Below are 19,873 nucleotides of genomic sequence, written 5' to 3'. Positions count from 1 at the left end.
TTTTTTTTTTTTGATACTGGGGATTGAACTCATGTCCTTGTGCTTGCAAGGCAAGTGGCAGAACCACTGAGCTAAATCCCCAGCCCTGTACAGTGTTCTTTTTACAAAATATCTTATTAAAACATAAATCCAAATCAGGTGGAAAGTTCCTCATATTTAAGCTTTACTATAATTTTATGTGGCTTTCATATGAGGCCTTCTGGTTCAGCCATCTTTAATTGTCACCATGATGAGATTTGGGTCATTATTCTCTCTGAGCTGAAACTGGCGTTCAAGGTCAGCTCTATAAGATGAGACAGTTCTAATTCTGTGGAATGAGCTCAGAATTGGCTGGGCAATTTGAAGATCCATCTCTCCATTCCTAGTAGCTTTTCTTAGTATTTTCTTAAAGTGTGGATAATAGTGATATATTTATTTTCAGTGGGGCTCTCGTGTATACCTATCAGACAGTCACTGCAATAGACTGTTGACAAAGAGATCAGATTTATTTAATTTAAAGGAGATCAGATGAAATAATGTACGTGCAGCAGCAACTGAGAGCATGGTATCTAGTAGGTGCCTAGTAAATACCAGCTGCAATTGAAGTGGTTGTGTTATTGTAATTATCATTATTCTCCTCCGAGCTTTGCCTGAACTTAATAGTACCTGCTGTTGTGTGATGCATATGTATTAGTGAATGAATGAATGAAATGTGTGTCTGCTTGTTCCCTTTCTTTCCTTTTTTTTTTTTTTTCCTCCCCACATTAAATGCTCGTCTGCTCTTCTAGCTGGGGGAAACTCTGACATAAAAATTGGCTTGCTGGAAAGTTTTTCAGCCCCCTTGGTCACCTCACCCTCAGAGCCCAAATGCACAGCAGAGTCCATGCCCCTCTGATGCCTGCTAGTGAGGGCTGGAGCACAGTCACTCCCCTCTGATCGGCTGTAGCTTCCCAGGCTCTGATCAAGCTTGGCTGATGAATGGCTGCCCTGTCCTTGGCAAAGTCTCCATGGGGTTGATCGGGAAATACACCTTTGCGGTATTTTTCTGGGTGGCGTCTGGTGCTTGAAAATAAGGACACGAGAGAAAAAGTGTGCGGTTTTGCCCCTCTTGAAAATCCTAGAGGTTAAAGAGCTGTCTTTCCTTTCCTAGTGTGAGAAGCAATTTTCGAGATGAGCTGCTCATTCCTTTGCAGAAAGTCACCCAGTGGCCTTTATGAAGCTACGTGAACAGTTTGTATGCAAAGCCCAGGATGTCCTTGTTCCTGTGTGGTTGCCAGTTCACCTCGGGCCTATGATTTCTGTTTACCTTCAAAGGGAGCGTTATTCTGATTTCCTCTCACCTTGCTTTGCAGCACTCCACAAGACTGAATGACATGTCCAGCTCGGGGTGTCGTTTGTGAAGGGAGGAACCTTTCTCTTGGAGAGGATCCTCAATGAGCCTGGCCATTCCTCTCACCTTGCTTTGCAGCACTCCACAAGAGTGAATGACATGTCCAACTCGGGGTGTCGTTTGTGAAGGGAGGAACCTTTCTCTTGGAGAGGATCCTCAATGAGCCTGGCCAAGGCCCGGGATCTGTGTGAAGTGGACTAAGGATTAAGTAGGATGTCAACTGAGGCAGAACTTCAAGTAGCTGTGAAAACCAGCGCCAAGAAAGACTCCAGAAAGAAAGGTAGGGGCACATTAGCTGCCTTCTATATGGCTTATTCTGTGCAAGAAAGAGGTCTTTATCTCTGGAATGATACAAAGAGGTATACTTATGATTGCATATATTTTAAAAATTGTTTGTTGTTTTAATGCTCATTGTATTTTAATGGCTCTCTCTTACTCTCCAGGTAAAATTCCAAATTATTTTCACAGTATGCAAACCCTCCTGAATATGCCTTGCACCCATCCCTCTGGCCTTGACTGTCTGCACTCCTCCAGCTCCTGACCCAATGAATCCTCCCGCAATTCTGCCTATTGTGTTTCACATATACAAGTACCAATGGGTCTCAGATTCTGCAGCACCAGTCTCCTGAAGGGCTTCTTAAAGTGCAGATTGCGGAGGCCCTTCCCCAGAGCTCCTGATGCTGTGAGTCCAGGGCAGCCAGGTCCTGCAGGCCCAGAGACCACACTGAGACTCACTGGCGTTTTGCCACCAGTCTTGCTCTTGCTCTTCGCTGTTTCTGTGCTGAGTGCTACTCAGTCCCCAGGTTGAGTGTAGTGGAGCCTCCCAGCAGAGCCCCTCTGTGTTCTTAGTTTGAGTGAACGGCTTCCGTTTGTTTTTGGTTTAGTAGCATAGTTAATATTTCACTTTTTTTCAAATACGCTGCATTTTTGTGGGTGGGCTGGACTGCAAACCCCCTCAGAGCTGGCACCCTTGTTCACGGTGGATAGAGAGTGCTGGACAGTTGTGGATGAAGATGTGCTGGCATGTCTGAAGTGATAGATAAGGGATTGTATCACCTCCCATGCTTTGGTGAGAATGGGGTCCCTTGGCTTTGTGACCTTGATTTTAGTGAGCCTGTGCCTTACTGAAATAAAAAGTTAGCTACTTCTGTGTGTGTGTGTGTGTGTGTGTGTGTGTGTGTGTGAGAGAGAGAGAGAGAGAGAGAGAGAGAGAGAGAGAGAGAGAGAGAGAGAGAGTGTGTATGTGTGTGTTCTTCCTGTGTTTTTAGCACTTTCCCTGCCTTGGCTTCTGAGTTGCCTGGCAGGGAATTCAGAGAATCTCTCAGGTCTTGAAATCTGTGCAGCTGTATTTGCAAACCAGAATGCCCCTCGCCACTTTGTAGAGCAGTGATTTGCTCACAGTGTCACTGCGCCTGCCCTCTTGTGTTTGTGATGGCAGTTGTCTGACACTCTCTATGCAGCAGGGGACAGAAATGTGATACGTGTAAAGCTCTTGGACTGCCAGAACCCCACGAAGCACCATAAATTTTGTTTTTCATGTTTACTTGAAACACAGATATTTTGGAGGAAGTCTGTTTTATTGGCTAAATCTTAGTGGAAACCGTGGATTTTTATACACCGTGGTCTAAGTACAATAGAAAGCAAGCAAGAAAGTGGGAGAACAGTGCCTGAGAAAAGGGCTGTGTGGAAGAATGAAAGGATTTGGAGATGTTGTGTGTGCGAGAATTCAAATGCCTTTTCACTCGGAACTGACAAGTTATATTTTGCTTCAAATTTAACCTTTCTGCTAAACCTGTGCTCTTGAATGATTAATGCATTAAAATTTGTATCTTAGTGCATATTTTTCATTATTAATTTTAACACGCAAAGCCAGAAGCATTCTAAAGAGAGGATTCGGGTTTTCAGGACACTGGTTTAGCTGGAGATTTGGAGATGGGGGAATGAAGGTGACCCTTTTGGAAACTCCTCATCTTCACATCCCCAGAAGCTTTAAAAGTAGCATAACTATGCATAAGGAACGTCCTCTCCTGCTTAGCGAATGCCACGGAGCCTGAGCAGAGTCCAGCTGTGCTACATCCTCACTGTGTGACTTCTTAACCTCTCTAAACCCGTTTTCTTCCATAAAATGAGGCTATGAGATGACAAACCTCCAGGTTCATTCTGAAGATTAGTTGAAATGAAACAAGTGAAACAGTACACTACTTGGCGCATAATAAATGCTCAATAAAGGTTATCTATATTCCTCATCTTCTTTTTTCTCGCTTCCCCCCTCCTCTTTCTCTCCTACTCCTCTCCCCTTTCCTTCCCTGCCATTTTCCTTCATTCTGTACCTCTTTTCTCTATTTTTCTTCTCCAGTCACTCTCACCCATCCTGTCCTAATCAGTCACACATCGGGTGGCTTAAGCAACTAAAAGGCATTCTTCACAGATCTGGGGGCTTGATATTCGGATGGCAGCTGATTTCATTCCTGGACAGGTCCCTGCCCCTCGCTTTGGGTTGACTGCCTTCTAGCTGTGTCCTCTCTTGGAAGACAAAGAGCAGAATCCTGTCCTCCTGCCCACTTTCCTCCTTCCCTGTCCACCTCCCAGCCCTTATTTTGCCACTGTTCCTAATACAAAGGTCCCACCCTCCTAATCCATCTCATCCTCATTGCTTCCCCACACTTCTGTCTCCAAACACTACCACACTGGGCTTAGAGCTTCAATAAGACTTCAGTTGGGACCTGACCTGAATATTTAGTCTGTGACACACACTGTTTCCTTCTCCTCTCTTCCATCTCCTCCTCTTCTTCCCCCTCCTTATCTTCATCGTCACATTTTCTTCTTTAAGCCTATTTTACAGTCAGGGGGCTCTTAGAAATTATATCATTGATTTGTCCCACAGCCCTATTTTACAGTTGTTTGTAATCATGCAGTGGTGATAAACAATTTTTATTCTAGATGCACTTGTGTGGAACAAGGTACCATGGAATCATATACATGCATTAAAAAGAGAAGGTGAACTGTGGGATCGGGACTAATTCATTGCTGATTTGACAAATAATCTACTAAACAAATGCTGCTGACTTGGTCAAAATATAGAGAGCTTTAAAAGGAATAAGCAGTGGCTGGGGATTTGGCTCAGTGGTTGTGGCGCCTGCCTTTCAAGTACATGGACCAGAGCTCGATCCCCAGTACCAAAATATAATAATAATAATAAAGAATAAAAGGAATAAGCAGTGTATGGGATGATCTTGACTCTTGAATGTGAAAATGTGGTTGAACTCCTTTGCTGTCTTCAGCACTTCTTGGATTTTCTGTAGCTGCAACACATAACCTGTGTTGAAAGGTTCACAGAAACATAAGTTTCTGTGAATGTTTCAGTCATTAAGTACTTAATCTATTTTTCCTATCTTATTGCATTGGCTGGGTGTGTCAGTACAGTATTTAATGAGAGCAGGTATACTTGTTCCTGAATTAGTAGAAATACTCCTCAACACATTTAAGTGCAGTATTTAACTTTTTACTACAGATTCATTATTAGTTCATTTTTATGTATTTTCTAGGAAGTATTTTTGCACTTTGGATTTTACCACATGTATTTTCCGTACTTATTTCAACTAATATACATGTATGTATATTCTCTTAAAAAATATATATATGTTAAAATTTTTATTATGGTGAATTTGAGTGGTAGATTTTCTGACCTTCATTTCTGGGGTCAACTTTGCTGTTTACAGTATATTGTTTTCTGTCCTCTGCTACATTGATTTGCAAGGTTAAGAATGAGTTTTTAATCTATATTCATCAACAGGATTGGTGTACAATTTTGTTTTCTTAGAAAACCTTGTGTCTGGTATTAGTCAAAGTTATGTCCTCATATAAGGGTGTCAGTGGGAAGCAGAGACTGAACCATACATAAGTCTCTTTCTGGAAAAAAATATTTCCTTTTTTAGTAATTTCATTTAAATTTTTAGATGCCATATGTGCTTATTACTGAAATGGGAGAAGCAACGTAATCATGTATAATCCCATGAACCAAAATAACTTCCATTAACATTCTAAGTTGCTTCCTTTGGACTGACTTTCTAGAATACTGTGTGGTTGAGTCATGCGATGCAGACCATTTTACATCCTCCTTTGTTATTTGATGTTATATCATAACTATATTTCCTTTATCATTTCATTATATTACAGAAGAGAAGAGCTTTTCTCCCTTTGGCAAGATTTAGAGTGTTCCTAGGGCAGATGTTTTATTTCCCAAAAAAGAACGCCTGGCGATGTGTGTCACCTACCGTGAGAAAGAGTGGTGTAAAGAAAGTTCAGAGGCCCATTAGAGCTTCTCATAAGCCTGTCACCTGTTTCTTTACCCCAGGCTGATGAAAGCCAGGTTGGTTTTAAATACAAGTCACACAGGGACATATTTCATCTTAAAATGAGTTTCTAGACAGGCTATGTATAAGATGTAACTAGAATATTCACAATTCAACTAAGAGGTGGAAGTAGTGAAAAATAAAGTTATTTTCTTCATTTCATTTTTATTGGATTGTGCCACTACATATACCGCTTGTCAAGCAATGCCTGTTGCAGGAGTGGAATTTGATGGAGGGCCTGAGGAAAACAATGTATATTTTCATGTTCATTACTGGCTTCCAAAGGGGGAGAAGGCGCTGCCATGATTCTTATTATTTGTAACCCCAGTATTGGGGCATCCAAGGAAGGCTGTGATGGAGGATTGGTCCCCTGGCAGGGTGACAGATGCTTCTGAGGGTGGCTCCTGGCATTCTTCAGGCGGCTTCATCCAGGAGCTTAGTGTAGTGGAAAGAGTTCTGGCTTGAGAGTCAGGCACACCTTAATCCTAATTTCTTATCTGCTTGGTGACCAGAGATAGAAAAGTGTGTGGTTTTACTTATCTTTAAAGAAGTGTGCGTGTGTGTGTGTGTGTGTGTGTGTGCATGTGTGTTAATACTTCCAACAGTTACTAAAAGGGTGAACATGCTAGCTCCAGGTCTATCAGGCCATTGGCTTGGTAGTGATAGTTTTTCTGCCTTTTTTTCTGAGATTTAGCATTGTCTCCTTATTTTCTAGAAACACCTGGGAACAAACTTTCTCATTTTTCTATACCTAGGGACAGTCTGACCAGCAGCAGCAAAGAGATGCCTTATTATCTTCTCCCGGCAGGGTTTTGAGCCCAAGAATAAAGGCTCAAGTTCTATCAAAGAGAAGATGGTGATCCTGAAACAGATGCTTCTCCTTCAGGTTGTATCAAACTGAATCTGGCACCTTGGTTCTGTACCTTCGTAGCTGTACTCACCTGTGGCAATTTCTTGGAAAACTTAAGCTCACTTAGGATAATGAATAGTTTTGGAAATGCCACACTCAAGATCTGTCGTCCCCAGAAAATAATCTCTGCTGCCTTACCTCTTAGGAGCTTGCAAATTATTAGCATCTGCATGGCCCCATTGGATCCTGGGAGATATTTTGAAAGACTCTGTCAAGCTTATTTATGATCATGCCTGTTGCTGCTCCTGCCTTGCAGGGAGGGCGCTTATCAGGACTCTGGTCTTGTGCCATCTCCCCCTTCAGTCCCACCTTTCTCTGACAAACACCTTGGTTCTTTGAGCTTCTGTTTTCTCAGCCACCAAATAGGTGTAGCAATAATGTTTGCTTGACCTAGTTTGAAACACAAGAGAGGCACAGTAAATTATTTCACCCCCCCCACCACACACAAACATTTATCTAGCCCAGCCATGAACCAAGTCAGTGCTTCAGTGTTCTGGGGAAGAGAGAAATACTTCAGGTGGAGATTCTGATACCCTGAGATCTGTGCTGTAGTTAGGAACTTGTAGGTGAGAGAGGAGAGGAGGCCCTGCTGCTTTCATGAGGCTCATCATTCTCTGAAGAAATAGGTTGTTTCTCTATGTCACTAGTTTGATTCTCAATCTATTATCACTCGTAAAATGTATGTATTTTACTTGTACTCCAAGTTACTTTTATTAAAATATTGCATATTTATCTGGCAAAGAAAATTCATGGTGAAATTTTTTATTGCCTCCTTAACTAAAAAGCAAGTGAATTTTTACCCTAATAAACACAAGTAGCACAACACACAGAAAAGTCTGTACAGCTAAACACAAAAAAGTTCTCTAGAAGCTAATGTGCCCAAACTGTTATGGAGAACTGACATTTGGAGGAAGGCTACCTCCTGATTCCATGGAGAGATGTCAGCAGGGATGTCACTGACCAGTGGCCACTCTCATGCTCAGTGGCAGAGCTAGGGCAAGAAGCCAGAAGTGACTCAGCTCTTCTGTCCTGAAGAGGAAGGTTCCAAACAGATTGGGGATTGGGGATTCACCTCATTGGCTCTGTGTGTCTGTTCTCTTTCCTTACAATGAAGACTCCTAGAAGGAAATCAAGTTTTGCAGTTAAACTGAAATATGAGTCAAGGCTCAGCATGTTTGGAACTTGCATATGGCAGGCTAGCTCCTTAATCTTTCTGAGCCTCAGCACCTGTTCTATAGAAGAGAGGTCTCAGTAGTGTCTATCACAGGGTGAAACAATGAGAATTCTATATGAAACACTGCGAACAGCACTCTGTACAGATGATCCAAACAAATAAACTTTCCCCTCCCCTCTGGCCTAACTCCTAGCAGCCCCTGGAGGAAGCACTTGTCTTGGTGGTTTTGGACAGAAAGAGAGGCAAAAGGTTCCCCTTTCTCAGAAGGATCTGGGATGGTCAAGGAGCTAGTTGGTCTTCAAGGGGATGCTTTTACAAGACTGAGAGAGTGAAAGGAAATAAAGGAAAGTGGACATTGTTGTGAAGCTGCAAGCATTTATTAGTAGCCATCATTTATGCCTCCTGCGTGCCAGCCATTGTACAGAAATTGTCCCTTATAAGCCAAACTCTGACATCAACCCACTGACTACATAAGAAGTATGTCGCGAGAGATCCAGGCTCACCCAGGTCACGTGGCTCCTCCTTTGCAGACAACACAAGGCACAAGGTCTGCCCATAGCTGAAGTCTGTTTAGTCTGCTCTCAGCACATTCCGTAGGGGTTTCCTGAGGTTCAGTGCTGGTGGGTAGAGAGATGGGAAAGATTATAGGGGCTTTAATACTCCTTTTGTGGGGAATGGGCATAGGGAATTGATTGGCCACATTGTGTAGATTTATGGCATTATTCTGTCTTGGCAGAGCATTTGATCATGGTGAGCTGATCATTCTATACTGACTCCATGATTTGCAGGCTTCAGAAATTCAAAATCAAGGATTTAATTACAAGGAAACATAAATCTCTCTTAGGTTAGTCAGGAGAGCTCTTGGGCTGAAAGAATCGGTGGTGGGGAGGGAATAATGGTTTTGGGCCAAGAAGTTCAGCTCTTTATGGTGAGACTGACTGTTGGATCTTATGATATGTGACAGAGAGAGACTTATATGGGTTCTGTGGTCACATGGTCTTGAATTTATTACAAGACACTGCACTCAGTGTGGTCACCCCCTGAAGACAGAGTCATTTCAGGTTTAACTGGTACCATAGTTCAAGACCTCATTTAACTGGTTCCCTTCCAAAAAGTCAGAGTTTCTCTGAACTCTTCTTCACCCCCTTTAAAACTCTTTGAATTTCTGTAACTCCAGTAGCATACTGCACAGGAGAGCATGCCGAGCCCTTTGCCATGTGGACCCTGTCTCCTTTGAGTCTCTCGCCTCCTCCTGCCCCGTGCCACACTGGGCTTCAGTTGTAGGAGGCACCCCTGGCATTTGTGCTGAGCACTCCCTCTCCCTTGGATGCTCTCTCTCCCCTCATTCACGTGCCTACTCTTCAGTCACTCTTCACCACCCAGCAACTGTTTGATTGAGTCACCATCCTTAACATTTACTGTGCCTATTGTTCTCAGTTAATCAATCATTGATTATCTGTGTGACCTCCTACACAATTAGCACTCTTTCCTTTCTTCTTTGTCTCCCCCTCTGTCCTGCTGTCTTCATTTTTCATTTAGATCATTCTGTGCCTTCCTAAATGGTCTTGGACCTTTCCATTCTACCATCTCCCCACTACTGCGGACACTGCTTACTAAAGTGAAGATCTGATCTGGTCACACCTCTGCTGAACCCTTTTGGCAAGGGCTCCTGCTACCCTCAGAATGGAGTCTGCTTCTCTGGGGTCCAAAGAAGCCCTCTTCGTCTTCCCAAGCACATCTCTCTCTACTCTTCCTTAATCTTATTCTCTTTCGTGGCACAGTGAATCAGTTTCACTTTTCTGATGCTACTGTGTTGGCTTTCACACTTGAGGTTTTGTACTACCTTTTCCTTTTCTTCTCTAAAGAACACATTTTTCTGTATTCTTTTCTAAGCTGACTGCATATCCTTTGGTTGCAAGTTCACTTATTATTTTCTCTACGAATACTTTGGTGACCCATCGCTACCCACCAACGCCATCCTGTGAGCTCTCAAGCACCTCATATTAATAATCATTGGTTATTCTTTGCCCCTCTTTTTTATCGTTAGGCAGATGGCTCTATGAGAGCAAGGGTGTGCTTTCTTAGCCACTTCTTCCATTAAGCATGAATGTTGAAAGATAGAGGTGTTGAGTCTCTGAGTGAAGGAACTCACGGCTAAGAGACCTTCGCTGACTCTGCTAGGTGGTCGAATGTCCCATAGAACTTTGGACCTACTCCAGTCATCAGGCTTGCTACAGTTCTCCTATGGTTTGTTGATTATTTCTGCCTGTGCTGCTACCTGTATGTTTCTAGCACAGCTCTTGGCACAAGGTAGACACTCTGTAAATGTTTACCAGTTATCATTAAATTGCAAGAGAATAGTTTGTACAAGAAGAAAGAAAACTTAAAACCACAGATATCTCCCCTAAGAGCTGCCTCTTGAGATTCTGACTGTGTGGCATTCAAAATTCCAGCCATTCAGTGAGCTACTTCTCCTTTCCTGATGTGTGTCCAATCATGTCAGGTGCCGTAATTTAGCCCGATGTGGGCCATATTGGTGGTAAGAGCTATAAGATTTGCCATATTAGTTCATCCCACTGCTTCATTAAGCTCAGTGTGCTGCCGCTGGCAGTGGCTGGGCCTGAATTTTGATGTTTGGAAGAACAAAGCCCTCAGTATTAGCCATCCAAGTCCTTGACAGCACTGGGAGTCAGGTTGAGTGTATTCTGCTTCTCAGAGTTAGAGAGTTATCATCTTTTCACATAATCAGCGAATGACCCAGAGCATGGGGTTTTATCGTCTTTGTGTTTGCTGAGCAGGCAGTGATCCCAAGAGTGCTGGGATTTCGCAGTCCACTCCTGTTGTGCACACCTTGTAGGATGCCCTTGAGTCACCTGCTGCGAGATTAAGTGTTCCCGCTCGTTCTGTCAGGAGAGCACACGTCCATCCAAGGAATGAAGGTGAAACAGGCACTAATGCAAGATGGTCATGTGCTCCTGAGCTCACACTTTCTCACTGTAAGCTTGAAAACAGCCATTAGCACAGATGTTCCTGTCGTCTCCTAGACGGGGCAGCTGAGGCTCAGAGAGATGCACAGCCTGCCTGAGATCACAGGTAGTTAAAAGCATGTTTGCACCTGATCTCTCTGACCCCAGAGCCTCTCCAGAAACTTCCTCTCCCTGCTGAGTTGTGTGTCCTTTTACCAACACGAGTCATGCTTGCCCCACAAGACACCTTCCTACACATTTCACAGGAGCACTTGTCAGCTGAGATGGCCTCAGCAAGGAGAAGGAGTAACGATCTGACGGGTTATGTAGGTGGAGAGACACGGAAACGTGAGCGTGTCCTTTGGCACACAAGAAAGCATTTTCCCCACCAAGGAAAGTGTCCAGTCCACTGTGTTTTCCGTATATGAAACGCTAAAGAGGAAGTGAACGTGGGGGATTTTGACTACACACCACTCGAAATGTAGAATGTGCTGAAAGAAAGCATCATCTCTAGATTTTTAATTGGAAACAAGCAGACCGGGGAATTTTATAAATCTCCCCGATCTATTATCTTCAGCTCAGTTCACCTCCCCGCAGCACCAATAAGAAAGTTGATCGTGCTGAGTACAGAAGAGCGGGCAGGGACTGGGTGTGGTGGCACGCACCGGTAGGTAATCCCAGCCGGAAGGCAGGAGGATCGCAACTGTGAGCCCAATCTAGGCAGTTTATCAACTTCCTGAGTCCCTATCTCAAAATAAAATATCAAAACTGAAAAAAAAAATTCAAAAATACACTACAAAAAAGTGCTGGGGATGTAACACAGTGGGAAGGCCCCTGGGTTCAATTCAATCCTGGTACTGTAAAAATTAAGTAAAGAAAATAAAAATTTTTTTTAGGTATGAAATTCAGTGTAGAGGGCCCCAGGTTCGATCCTCAATACTGAAAACAAAATCAGGCCAAAACTTTACATACTTTTTTTTTCTTTTACTCAGAATGACTGTCTTAGGTAGAAGCTTTTAAAAAGCCCCAAGTTTTTACAGATGAGGAATGCAGGAAGTTGGAGAGGCCAGGCATAGTCTGTGGCCCTGCAACTCGGGCTCACCCCTCTGTGCAGGCAACCACTGTTCTGTGAGCACCTTCATGATCTACTAGCTCAGCTGCATGGCTGTCCGGGAGCGTGCATGCATGTGCTTCAGCTCTCTTCCCAAACTGGAAGAAAGCCTGCTGTCCCCTCTGCCACATAACCCAGATGGCATTGCCATGACACTCTTGCTCTGTGATCCTCTTCCCTGTATGGAATTAAGCCTTCCTTTCCTGTGACTCTCAGAATAATCTTTCACCCAAGGCAAAGCGCTCATTTCTGACTTCCATTGGTGAGAACTACAGCTACACACTTGCCTTCCCTGTTGTGTCCTAAGCCAAGACATGATGGCGGTGACTGTGTCCTCTTATCTTTTGCACCCTTATATTCTTTCTGAGTTGGTAGCAAGGGTTACCAGTGGGGGAAATGGGAAAGGACAGGAGCTATATGAGTAAATGCCAGGCAGAGAACAAAATAGCTTGAAAGACTTCACAAGAGGATTAGGAGTTTGATAATGCTCCCACTTTTCAAATGAGCTAACGTATAACAGTAAGTTCAAGGTGACCCATAACGTAAATGTAAGAACTGGAATTTTAAAGTCGGGTCTCAATGGTCCAGTGCACAAGATGTTTCTATTACACCATGTTTTCCAATGGTGACTGTCAAATAAACCCCGGCAAAAGTTCATTCCTTTGGGCTCTGGTTTCTGTTGCAAAGTGGGAGCTATAGATCCTATTTATCTTTATAAGGAATCCATATATCATCATTGTAGATTCACTTCTGTCAGATTGGGACCTTCACTCTCAAGTCTTGCACCTTCCCTGGCTCTAGATACTGCTCTAGGGAGAACTCGCATTCCCCATTGTTAAATCAGAGGCAAGAAAAGCCGTGCAGGAATTCTCTTCGGAAGAAGCCCGGCAGATGATGAATAGCAGACTTGAATCTTATCATGTATTTCAGGATGATGTACGGGACTGTTGGAAACTGCCTTTGACAAATGTGCATGGGAAGGGGAATTATCTCCAACAATGAAAAATGTTCTTATTATGTGATCCTAAAAAGGATCAGGACCCCTATCACTGAGAAAATGATCATCCCCGTATCCCTTATTAACAGCGATACGGAAGCGTGTGTTAAAGGCATTGAGTGTCATACTGAAGCCGTGATGGATAACCACAACTGTCAAAATCAAGCTGGACTTAGGGAAAAGTAGCTTGATGTTTGATAGCGGGTGGGAAATGCGCAACGTGCAAAGGCCTCTTTTAGCCCTGCTCACCTGAGGCTCTGTGGGCCTTGTCCTGTGATTCTACCCAGCACCCTGTGGCCTTTTCTTAGGCTGAAGCTCTGATTAAGTAGGAGTATCAATATGATATAAGTTTGTGAGATATAAAACTACTTCTTTAGGGAGAGGAAGGCTAGTGTGCCTGGCATTTTAAACCTTTACTCTCATTTTCTTCGTATGTCAGACGTGAATAGGTCAAAACTCAGGGTGATCCCGGCCCACACCTGGAAGCTAACAGAGTTAGGATTTGAACCAGAGCAGTCTGATTTAAAAGTTTATGCTTTCCTGACCATAATAGCTTAATAAGCTTTTAAGGTTCGGAATAGTAGAGGCTCAGAACAGCTGAATATATATGTGAAGCCACCTTTGTGATCACGTGGCGGGTGATGAAGAGTTGCTAGTTATAGGCTGGGCGTGGTGGCGCACACCTGTAAGCCCAGCACTCGGAAGGCTGAGGCAGGAGGATCGCTGTGAGTTCGAGACCAGCCTGGGCTACATAGTGAGTTCCAGGGCAGTCTCAACTACATAGTGAGACCCTGTCTCAAAAACAACAACAACAAAAAAAAAAAAACAACCCAAAAAAGAATAAAGAGTTGCTAGTTAAGGAGAGTTAACACATTCATTTTTTCAGAGGCTGTGTAATGACAAGAGTTCTTTGAGTTCCTTCCTTCTTCCCTTTCCTTCTTTGTTTTCCACTCCCCCCCCAAAAGAAAATTATGGTTTTTTTGAAACTAGGCCCAGAAACTGGCCACAGAATATTGTGGACAAGGCCTGGACTCAGGAAACTTACAGGTCTATGAAGTGAAAGATGGACAGTTAAGTAATTGTAGTTGAGTACACTGAAATTTCATAGCAATTCTGTACACTACACCTAAAGTCAGGTGCTCTAAGCGCTTCATGGAGGTTATGAAATTTAAGTACAGATTCTTGGGGTTCAGATTTATATTTTGCCCCTCAATGAATACTTCCTGAAATATCCCCCATTACTATAGACATTATCTACTTATTGGATTCACCTCCCTACTTATGCAAAACAAATCCTTCCCTGTCATCCAGTGAAAGACCAGCAGATTGGAAATCTTAAGGCATAACTTGTTTCCCCTTCTTCTAGAGGAAAAACTCCTTCAAGTCATAGCGTATTTTATTCATTTCATGTGTGCACAGGGCCAGCTACATAGTATTTGCTCACTGAGCATTTGTTGAACAATAGAATAGCCTACATTAGAGAGATAATTCTTTGGCCTTTGGCTTGCATTTTCCTAGAATCAGTAATTTATATTCCATTAGTTTTTCTTTGATGTTTTGAAATACTGATTACTGTGGGTTCTCCTCCTGCTCTCAGAGTTATAGATTGCAAATAGATTTTGTGTAATTTGCCAATGCTGGTCAATTTTAATGGCTGCCTCGACAGCTGCATGGAGGATTCCTCAGTTGTGTCCTGACCTTCCAAGAACACAGTTAACACTCAAGTACATTTATGTTTGAGGCTGTTTTATTCGTGCATGTGAATAGGTGCATGCAAGCATGTAAACACACGCAATTTAATCTAATCCCATTGTGTTTCTCTTTTTTTTTTTTTTTGCACTAACCCTCACAATTTAAGATATTCCCCTAACATAACATTTTGCAATTATCATTTTTTAACAATGTTAAGCAGTCTACTTTCCCTTCGTATTTTCTCACAAAACCTCTCTCTCAGCCCTTTGGGGGCTGTTGTTATTTTTCCCTGATGCATCCCCGAATTTGCCAAATCTTACTTCGGGTGTGGCATGCAGAATTGTTTTCGGGAGTCGATATCTTATTTCTGGGTGGGTCTTTGCGATGTTGCAGTGTTTGTCTCCTCTGTTTTGTGGCCAAGGGAGGAAGCGAATGTGTTTGCCTGAAGAGGGAAGGGTCCTGTCTTTAGGACGCCTCCCTTTGGGGCGGGGCCCACTCCGGCCAGGCCCTGGACCTGAGATTTGCGGGTGGATGCCTGTGAGCTCCAGTGCTTTGCGCAGCTCGGGTCTTTTAACCTCAGCTTCTCAACTTTAATACACTCTCCGTGCCTTGATTGTTCTTTTTTTTTTTTTTTTCATCTGTTTTAATGTGATGAAATGTAAAAAATCGAGCTTAATTTTGTTCGCTCACAGTGACTTCAGGGGGTTTTAACTGATAACCTGCCCTTTTGGTCTCCCAAGGATTCAAATTTTAAACCGCCAAAAACGCATTTTCCTGATATCTACCATCAAGTGATTAGTGCGACTATTTACCTCTGGTCGTCTTTTCTATTCTTGGTAGATTTATTTTCTCTTCTTAGAATTCTACTGTCGCCCTCTCTGTCTGGGAGACTGGAGATGTCATTTAAACATTGCTTATTAGGATTCCATTATTTGTCTCTCTTATACAGTCAGCTAAATCAAAAAGGCAGACAGTGTTTTTAAATTGCAAATTTAAATGACAATTTATAGACCAGGTCTACTGGAAATTTTCTGTCCTTAGCATCCATCATTGCTTCTGGGTATGTAGTCTGTTTCTTCTCTCTCTCTCTCTCTCTCTCTCTCTCTCTCTCTCTCTGTCTCTCTCTCTTTCTTGAGAGTACACCGCACAGATCCACCGGAAAGATCACCAGTGCTTGCTTGCAGTCAAACAAAAAAAGCAATAAAGATCTTGAAAATAAATGAAAACAAACTCCTTATCCCAGACTTTACTTAAATATTAGCTCTCTTCCTTCTCCTTACCTCCCTCTCCTCTAGAGGAAACTTTTATCAGTCGCTTTTTCTTGCCTTTAAGGCCGGGGTTCAGATTCAGAAGAAATAAACATTCACCAAGGGCCTGGGTGGTGCAACTATTCTTTTTTTGGTTAATCTGCATGAAAAATCAATAATAATACACTTGTAGTAGTAATGTGTTGTTATATTTACTGTTTTTCACCAGTCCCTGTTCTATCTGCTTTCTTTGGCCTAACTGAACTTGCTTAAGGGAATCATCTTCATTTTTGAAAAAGGAAATAAATTTTTGGGATGTAACTTGCTCAGGGGCAAAGATGAATTCAGAGGGAGGTTCAGTTTCTGGCTTAGACCACTGCCCATCATGCTAGCCCTGTTTTTATTTTCAGGAAGAGAATTTGGAGTCTGTTTGGTGTCTCAGTTTGCTATGAATGACAAGTTGAAAAGTCTTCTCCCTATGCCTTGCTGAGTTTTAATTTTTAGCAGATTGGGTTAGAAGAGATGGCTTTAAACCTTGAAATCATCTTCATTTATCAGTCCATTTTCTCTGGGATCAGAGTAGATTGGCAAAGCATTATGATCTTCCATTTCAAAGCTGAAGGATTATCCATCACGATGGGTGAAATCATCTCTGAAATCCTTCTGAAGCTGGCTGCAGAGTTTGGTACATTTCAGAAAATGCCCCTGGTACCCAGTAGCTTCAGTGATGAAAATGAAAGGGATAAAGTTTGTATCCAGAAGACCCACATTTCAAAGGTGTCCTCGATGGATCCATTGCATCAGACTTTCCTGCTTATGACAGGAGCTTGAAGGTTGTTTTCTTTTTTCTTGCTCAGTCTCTTCTCACTGCCAGTGGAGGCTGGCGAGATTCCAGTTGGACACAGTACGTAAGGATACGGGGAAGTAAAAAGGGTTCTTGTGCTGTGGAAAAAAAAAATTGAGGAGGGAGCCATTAAACCCCAGGGCCGGTTTGCCCTGAGTGGAGGCGAACAGGAACAAGAAAGGGAGGGAGAGGAGAGGGGAGGGAGGCACACTGGGGGCATTGTAGACTTCACTGTTTTCCTGGGCAAGCTCTGGTAAGACTGGTAAGGACTTCTTGAGCCACAGTCAGAGGACTCTCCAAGGAAAGGGCTTGTCTGAGCATCCTGCCTGCCCTGTCAGTGGCCGGCAGAGGCCTGAGGGGAATGGAGTGCTGGTGTCGCTGTGCAGGTGGGTGTCCGCCACCCGTGGGGGCACTTGGTCAGTTCTTTCCTTGTGTCGCAGGGTCACAAGGTGTGTTCTCACGGCTCCCCCCTGCAGCAAGCGGATAGGCACCCTTCATAGATGGTGGAAGGTCTTCTCCAGCTTGCCGCCGTCTGGTGGAAATGAGCAATGTGTAGATTCCCCTCCCTGTACCACCCCATGCCTCACAGGCAAAAGTGGGCAAGCGTGGGTTTAAAAAAAATTGTGTGAGTGGAAGTCGAGGTCCCAGGTCTCTGAGGAGTGAGTCCGGCAGTTCCCAGAACATTTTAACCTTTGTGGTCCGCAAGGGCTGGAAAAGGAGGCACAGAAAGCAGTTCTTGGGTTGAGAACCAAAGCACGAGGCCCAGTGTTGCTGTGCTTGCCTCTTTGTCCTACACAAAGGGCCGGTGCCCATCCTGCCCCCCCACGCGCCAATCACATTCCTCGAACATCTTTCCGATCACCAGCATGCACAGGACCTGCTTTAAATAAATCCTGCTCACGCGCATGACAAGCAGTGAAGCAGCTGTCTTTAAAATGTAGCCCAGTGGTGGTGTGACTGTGTCCAGGATTGCAAGGTGATTCGTCACAGTGCAGCCGTTTATTTATGAGGCAGTGTGACCTCAGGCGACTTGAAATCCTCTAAGCGTCTGTTTCCTACCTTGTGAAGTGGGACCTGTCTGACCCATCTCTCAGAGCGATGACTCAGGCCACAAGAGATCCTGTGTAGGCTTTGGCATAGACAGTGAAACACTGCTTAACTGCCAAAAAGTTACCGCAACAAAACCACAGCCTGTGCAGCGTGGCTCTTCTGGGCACCTGGAGGTTTGGGCCAACCAGTGTGCGTGCCTCTGTCACTGTCTGGTGGGGCCAGGGGCATGGGTGGTGGAGGTATCAACTGCATCTTCCCTGCCTTCTAGGAAATTCCAGCTTAACATCCAAAGGTACTTGTTGGTCTCAGGCACAACCATACTGTGTGGGCTCCCTGCTCAGCCTGTGAATTGGCTGCCCTCTGGAATCATGCAGAGCTTGGAACAGAACTCATTCACAGAAGACACGATCTGGAAGGCTTTGACTTCTGAGGGTCTGGAGCCCACTGGAGAGTCGGTCACTGTGCCACTTCCTCCGAGAGTCTGCAGGCTATTGCTTTTGTATTACATTCTAGGGGTTGAACCTAGGGCCTCACACATGCTGTGCAAGGGCTTTACCACGGACATACATCCCAAGCCCTTTGAGACTTTATTTTTATACAGTGTCTCTCTAAGTTGCCCAGGCTGGCCTTGAGCTGTCAGTAATATTACCTCAGCCTCTTGAGTGGCTGAGATTGTAAAACTGTGCATCACCAGGGTTGATGAGGCATCGCTCTTTGCCTTATTTTTTTCAGTGATTCAGTTGGGGCTTCTCCTTCTCCCTAATAGGCTTGCCTTTTATTCTTGTGCTCACAGATAGCTTTCCTGGATTCTGCACTCCAGATTCCAACCAAGAGTGAGTTACAAGGCCCCATTTCTTGATTATTCCAGGCAGAGAATATCTATAAAGCTCAGCCTAGCCCTGACAGTGGCCACCTCTGCTCTATTCCAGAGTCAGGAGCATAAAATGTGATAAGAGTTATCATCCACCATGCTGTAGATTGGGGATTTGCATGCAAAGTAATAGACTTGAACTGCACAAGCTACCAAAAAGATCCATGCACTCCAGAGCAACTTCTTCTGGGAGAAATTCTTGGATAATCAGGTCTTCTGGGCTAGTTGGATTCTGGGCACTGGCGTGTGAGGCAGCTTCTCTCTTGTGTCACACTATCCTTGTCCCTGTGTCTGTCTGCTTGACAGAGCTGAGGTCAGGGAGGGAATCAAGTCCCTCCTCACCAATCCTGCATGTAGCTTAATTCCCGCCACTAAGTAGGTGCTCGGTAAATGTTTATAGACTTGAGAATCAGAGAGATAGCAAGTGATTGCACCATGCAGTGAAAAATACTTCGCGGTGGCAACATGAATCAATCATCCTGCCAAACCGTTGTCTCCCCACTTTCCAAATGCAGCAAACACAGGCAAGGACAGAAGCCGAGCTCCCAAAGCAGCTTTTCATGTTCCCTTGTGTTCTGTGTCTTTGATCCCGAACTCCTTTAGGTTTCGAATCTTGAAGCGCCTGCAGCAGCTCCCCACTTAGGAGCCATCCGGTACCCCATGAATTAATGCCAATTAGCAAGGAAGAGATGAAAACTTTGGGCACTTAATGAGCTGACTTGGCACCTGTTCACTCAGCACTTTGGCTGCATCTCTGGAGCCACTTTAAACAGAGGGTTGGCATGGAGTTTGACCTTTCCGGGAAATGGCTTACAGAGGCACCTTTGTTCCGCCTTTACCAACTCTCAGTTTGCTTTCTGTGACTGAACCAAAGATCTCAGAGTGGAGGAGGTCTTTGGGAGCTTGGGCTCACAGCATTCCACAGTCCCTCCCTGCCCAGCCCATACCCTCCTTGGCACCTTTGCATGAAGAAACCCCGAGACCTCCTCTACCAATACCCGTTAGGTACCACTCACCCCCTGCTTCCGCATGCGAAGGTAAGGATGCAAGCTCAAGCTGTGGGAGTGTCACAGCCTTGCCATCCCCATTACCCCTGCCATCAGCGGGGCCTCTCAAACCAAGCCCTGAATTAGTGAATGAATGATGAACGGTCCTTCAGAGCTCTAACAGGAGAGAGAGACACCTGGATTGGGATGGTGCTTCTGCCGCATCTGAACGTGGTGTGTGGATGAGGTGATTTGATTCACCCCCCTGATGGAGGAGGCCAGTGTCTCTCATTCATCTGTGAAG

The 19,873-nt window shown here is 44.2% G+C and overlaps 1 protein-coding gene across 10 annotated transcripts in view; it reads left to right on the top strand.

Moving 5' to 3' along the window:
- The window catches only part of Dab1 (DAB adaptor protein 1), a 768,539-nt gene that overhangs the window by 502,698 nt on the left and 245,968 nt on the right, over positions 1 to 19,873 (top strand). For all 10 annotated transcript variants that reach the window (XM_010603631.1, XM_010603632.1, XM_010603629.1 and 7 more), the window contains exon 3: positions 1,448 to 1,649. In XM_010603631.1, coding sequence (XP_010601933.1) covers positions 1,583 to 1,649 — 67 coding nt within the window. In that variant the 5' untranslated portion in view covers positions 1,448 to 1,582. The remainder of the gene's footprint in view (positions 1 to 1,447; positions 1,650 to 19,873) is intronic.

Source organism: Fukomys damarensis, unplaced genomic scaffold, assembly GCF_012274545.1.
Source record: "Fukomys damarensis isolate Sample0158 unplaced genomic scaffold, DMR_v1.0_HiC HiC_scaffold_23, whole genome shotgun sequence".
NCBI lineage: Eukaryota > Metazoa > Chordata > Mammalia > Rodentia > Bathyergidae > Fukomys > Fukomys damarensis.
The sequence above is the reverse complement of the archived record's forward strand: the minus strand, read 5'-3'. Positions and strand labels throughout refer to the sequence as shown.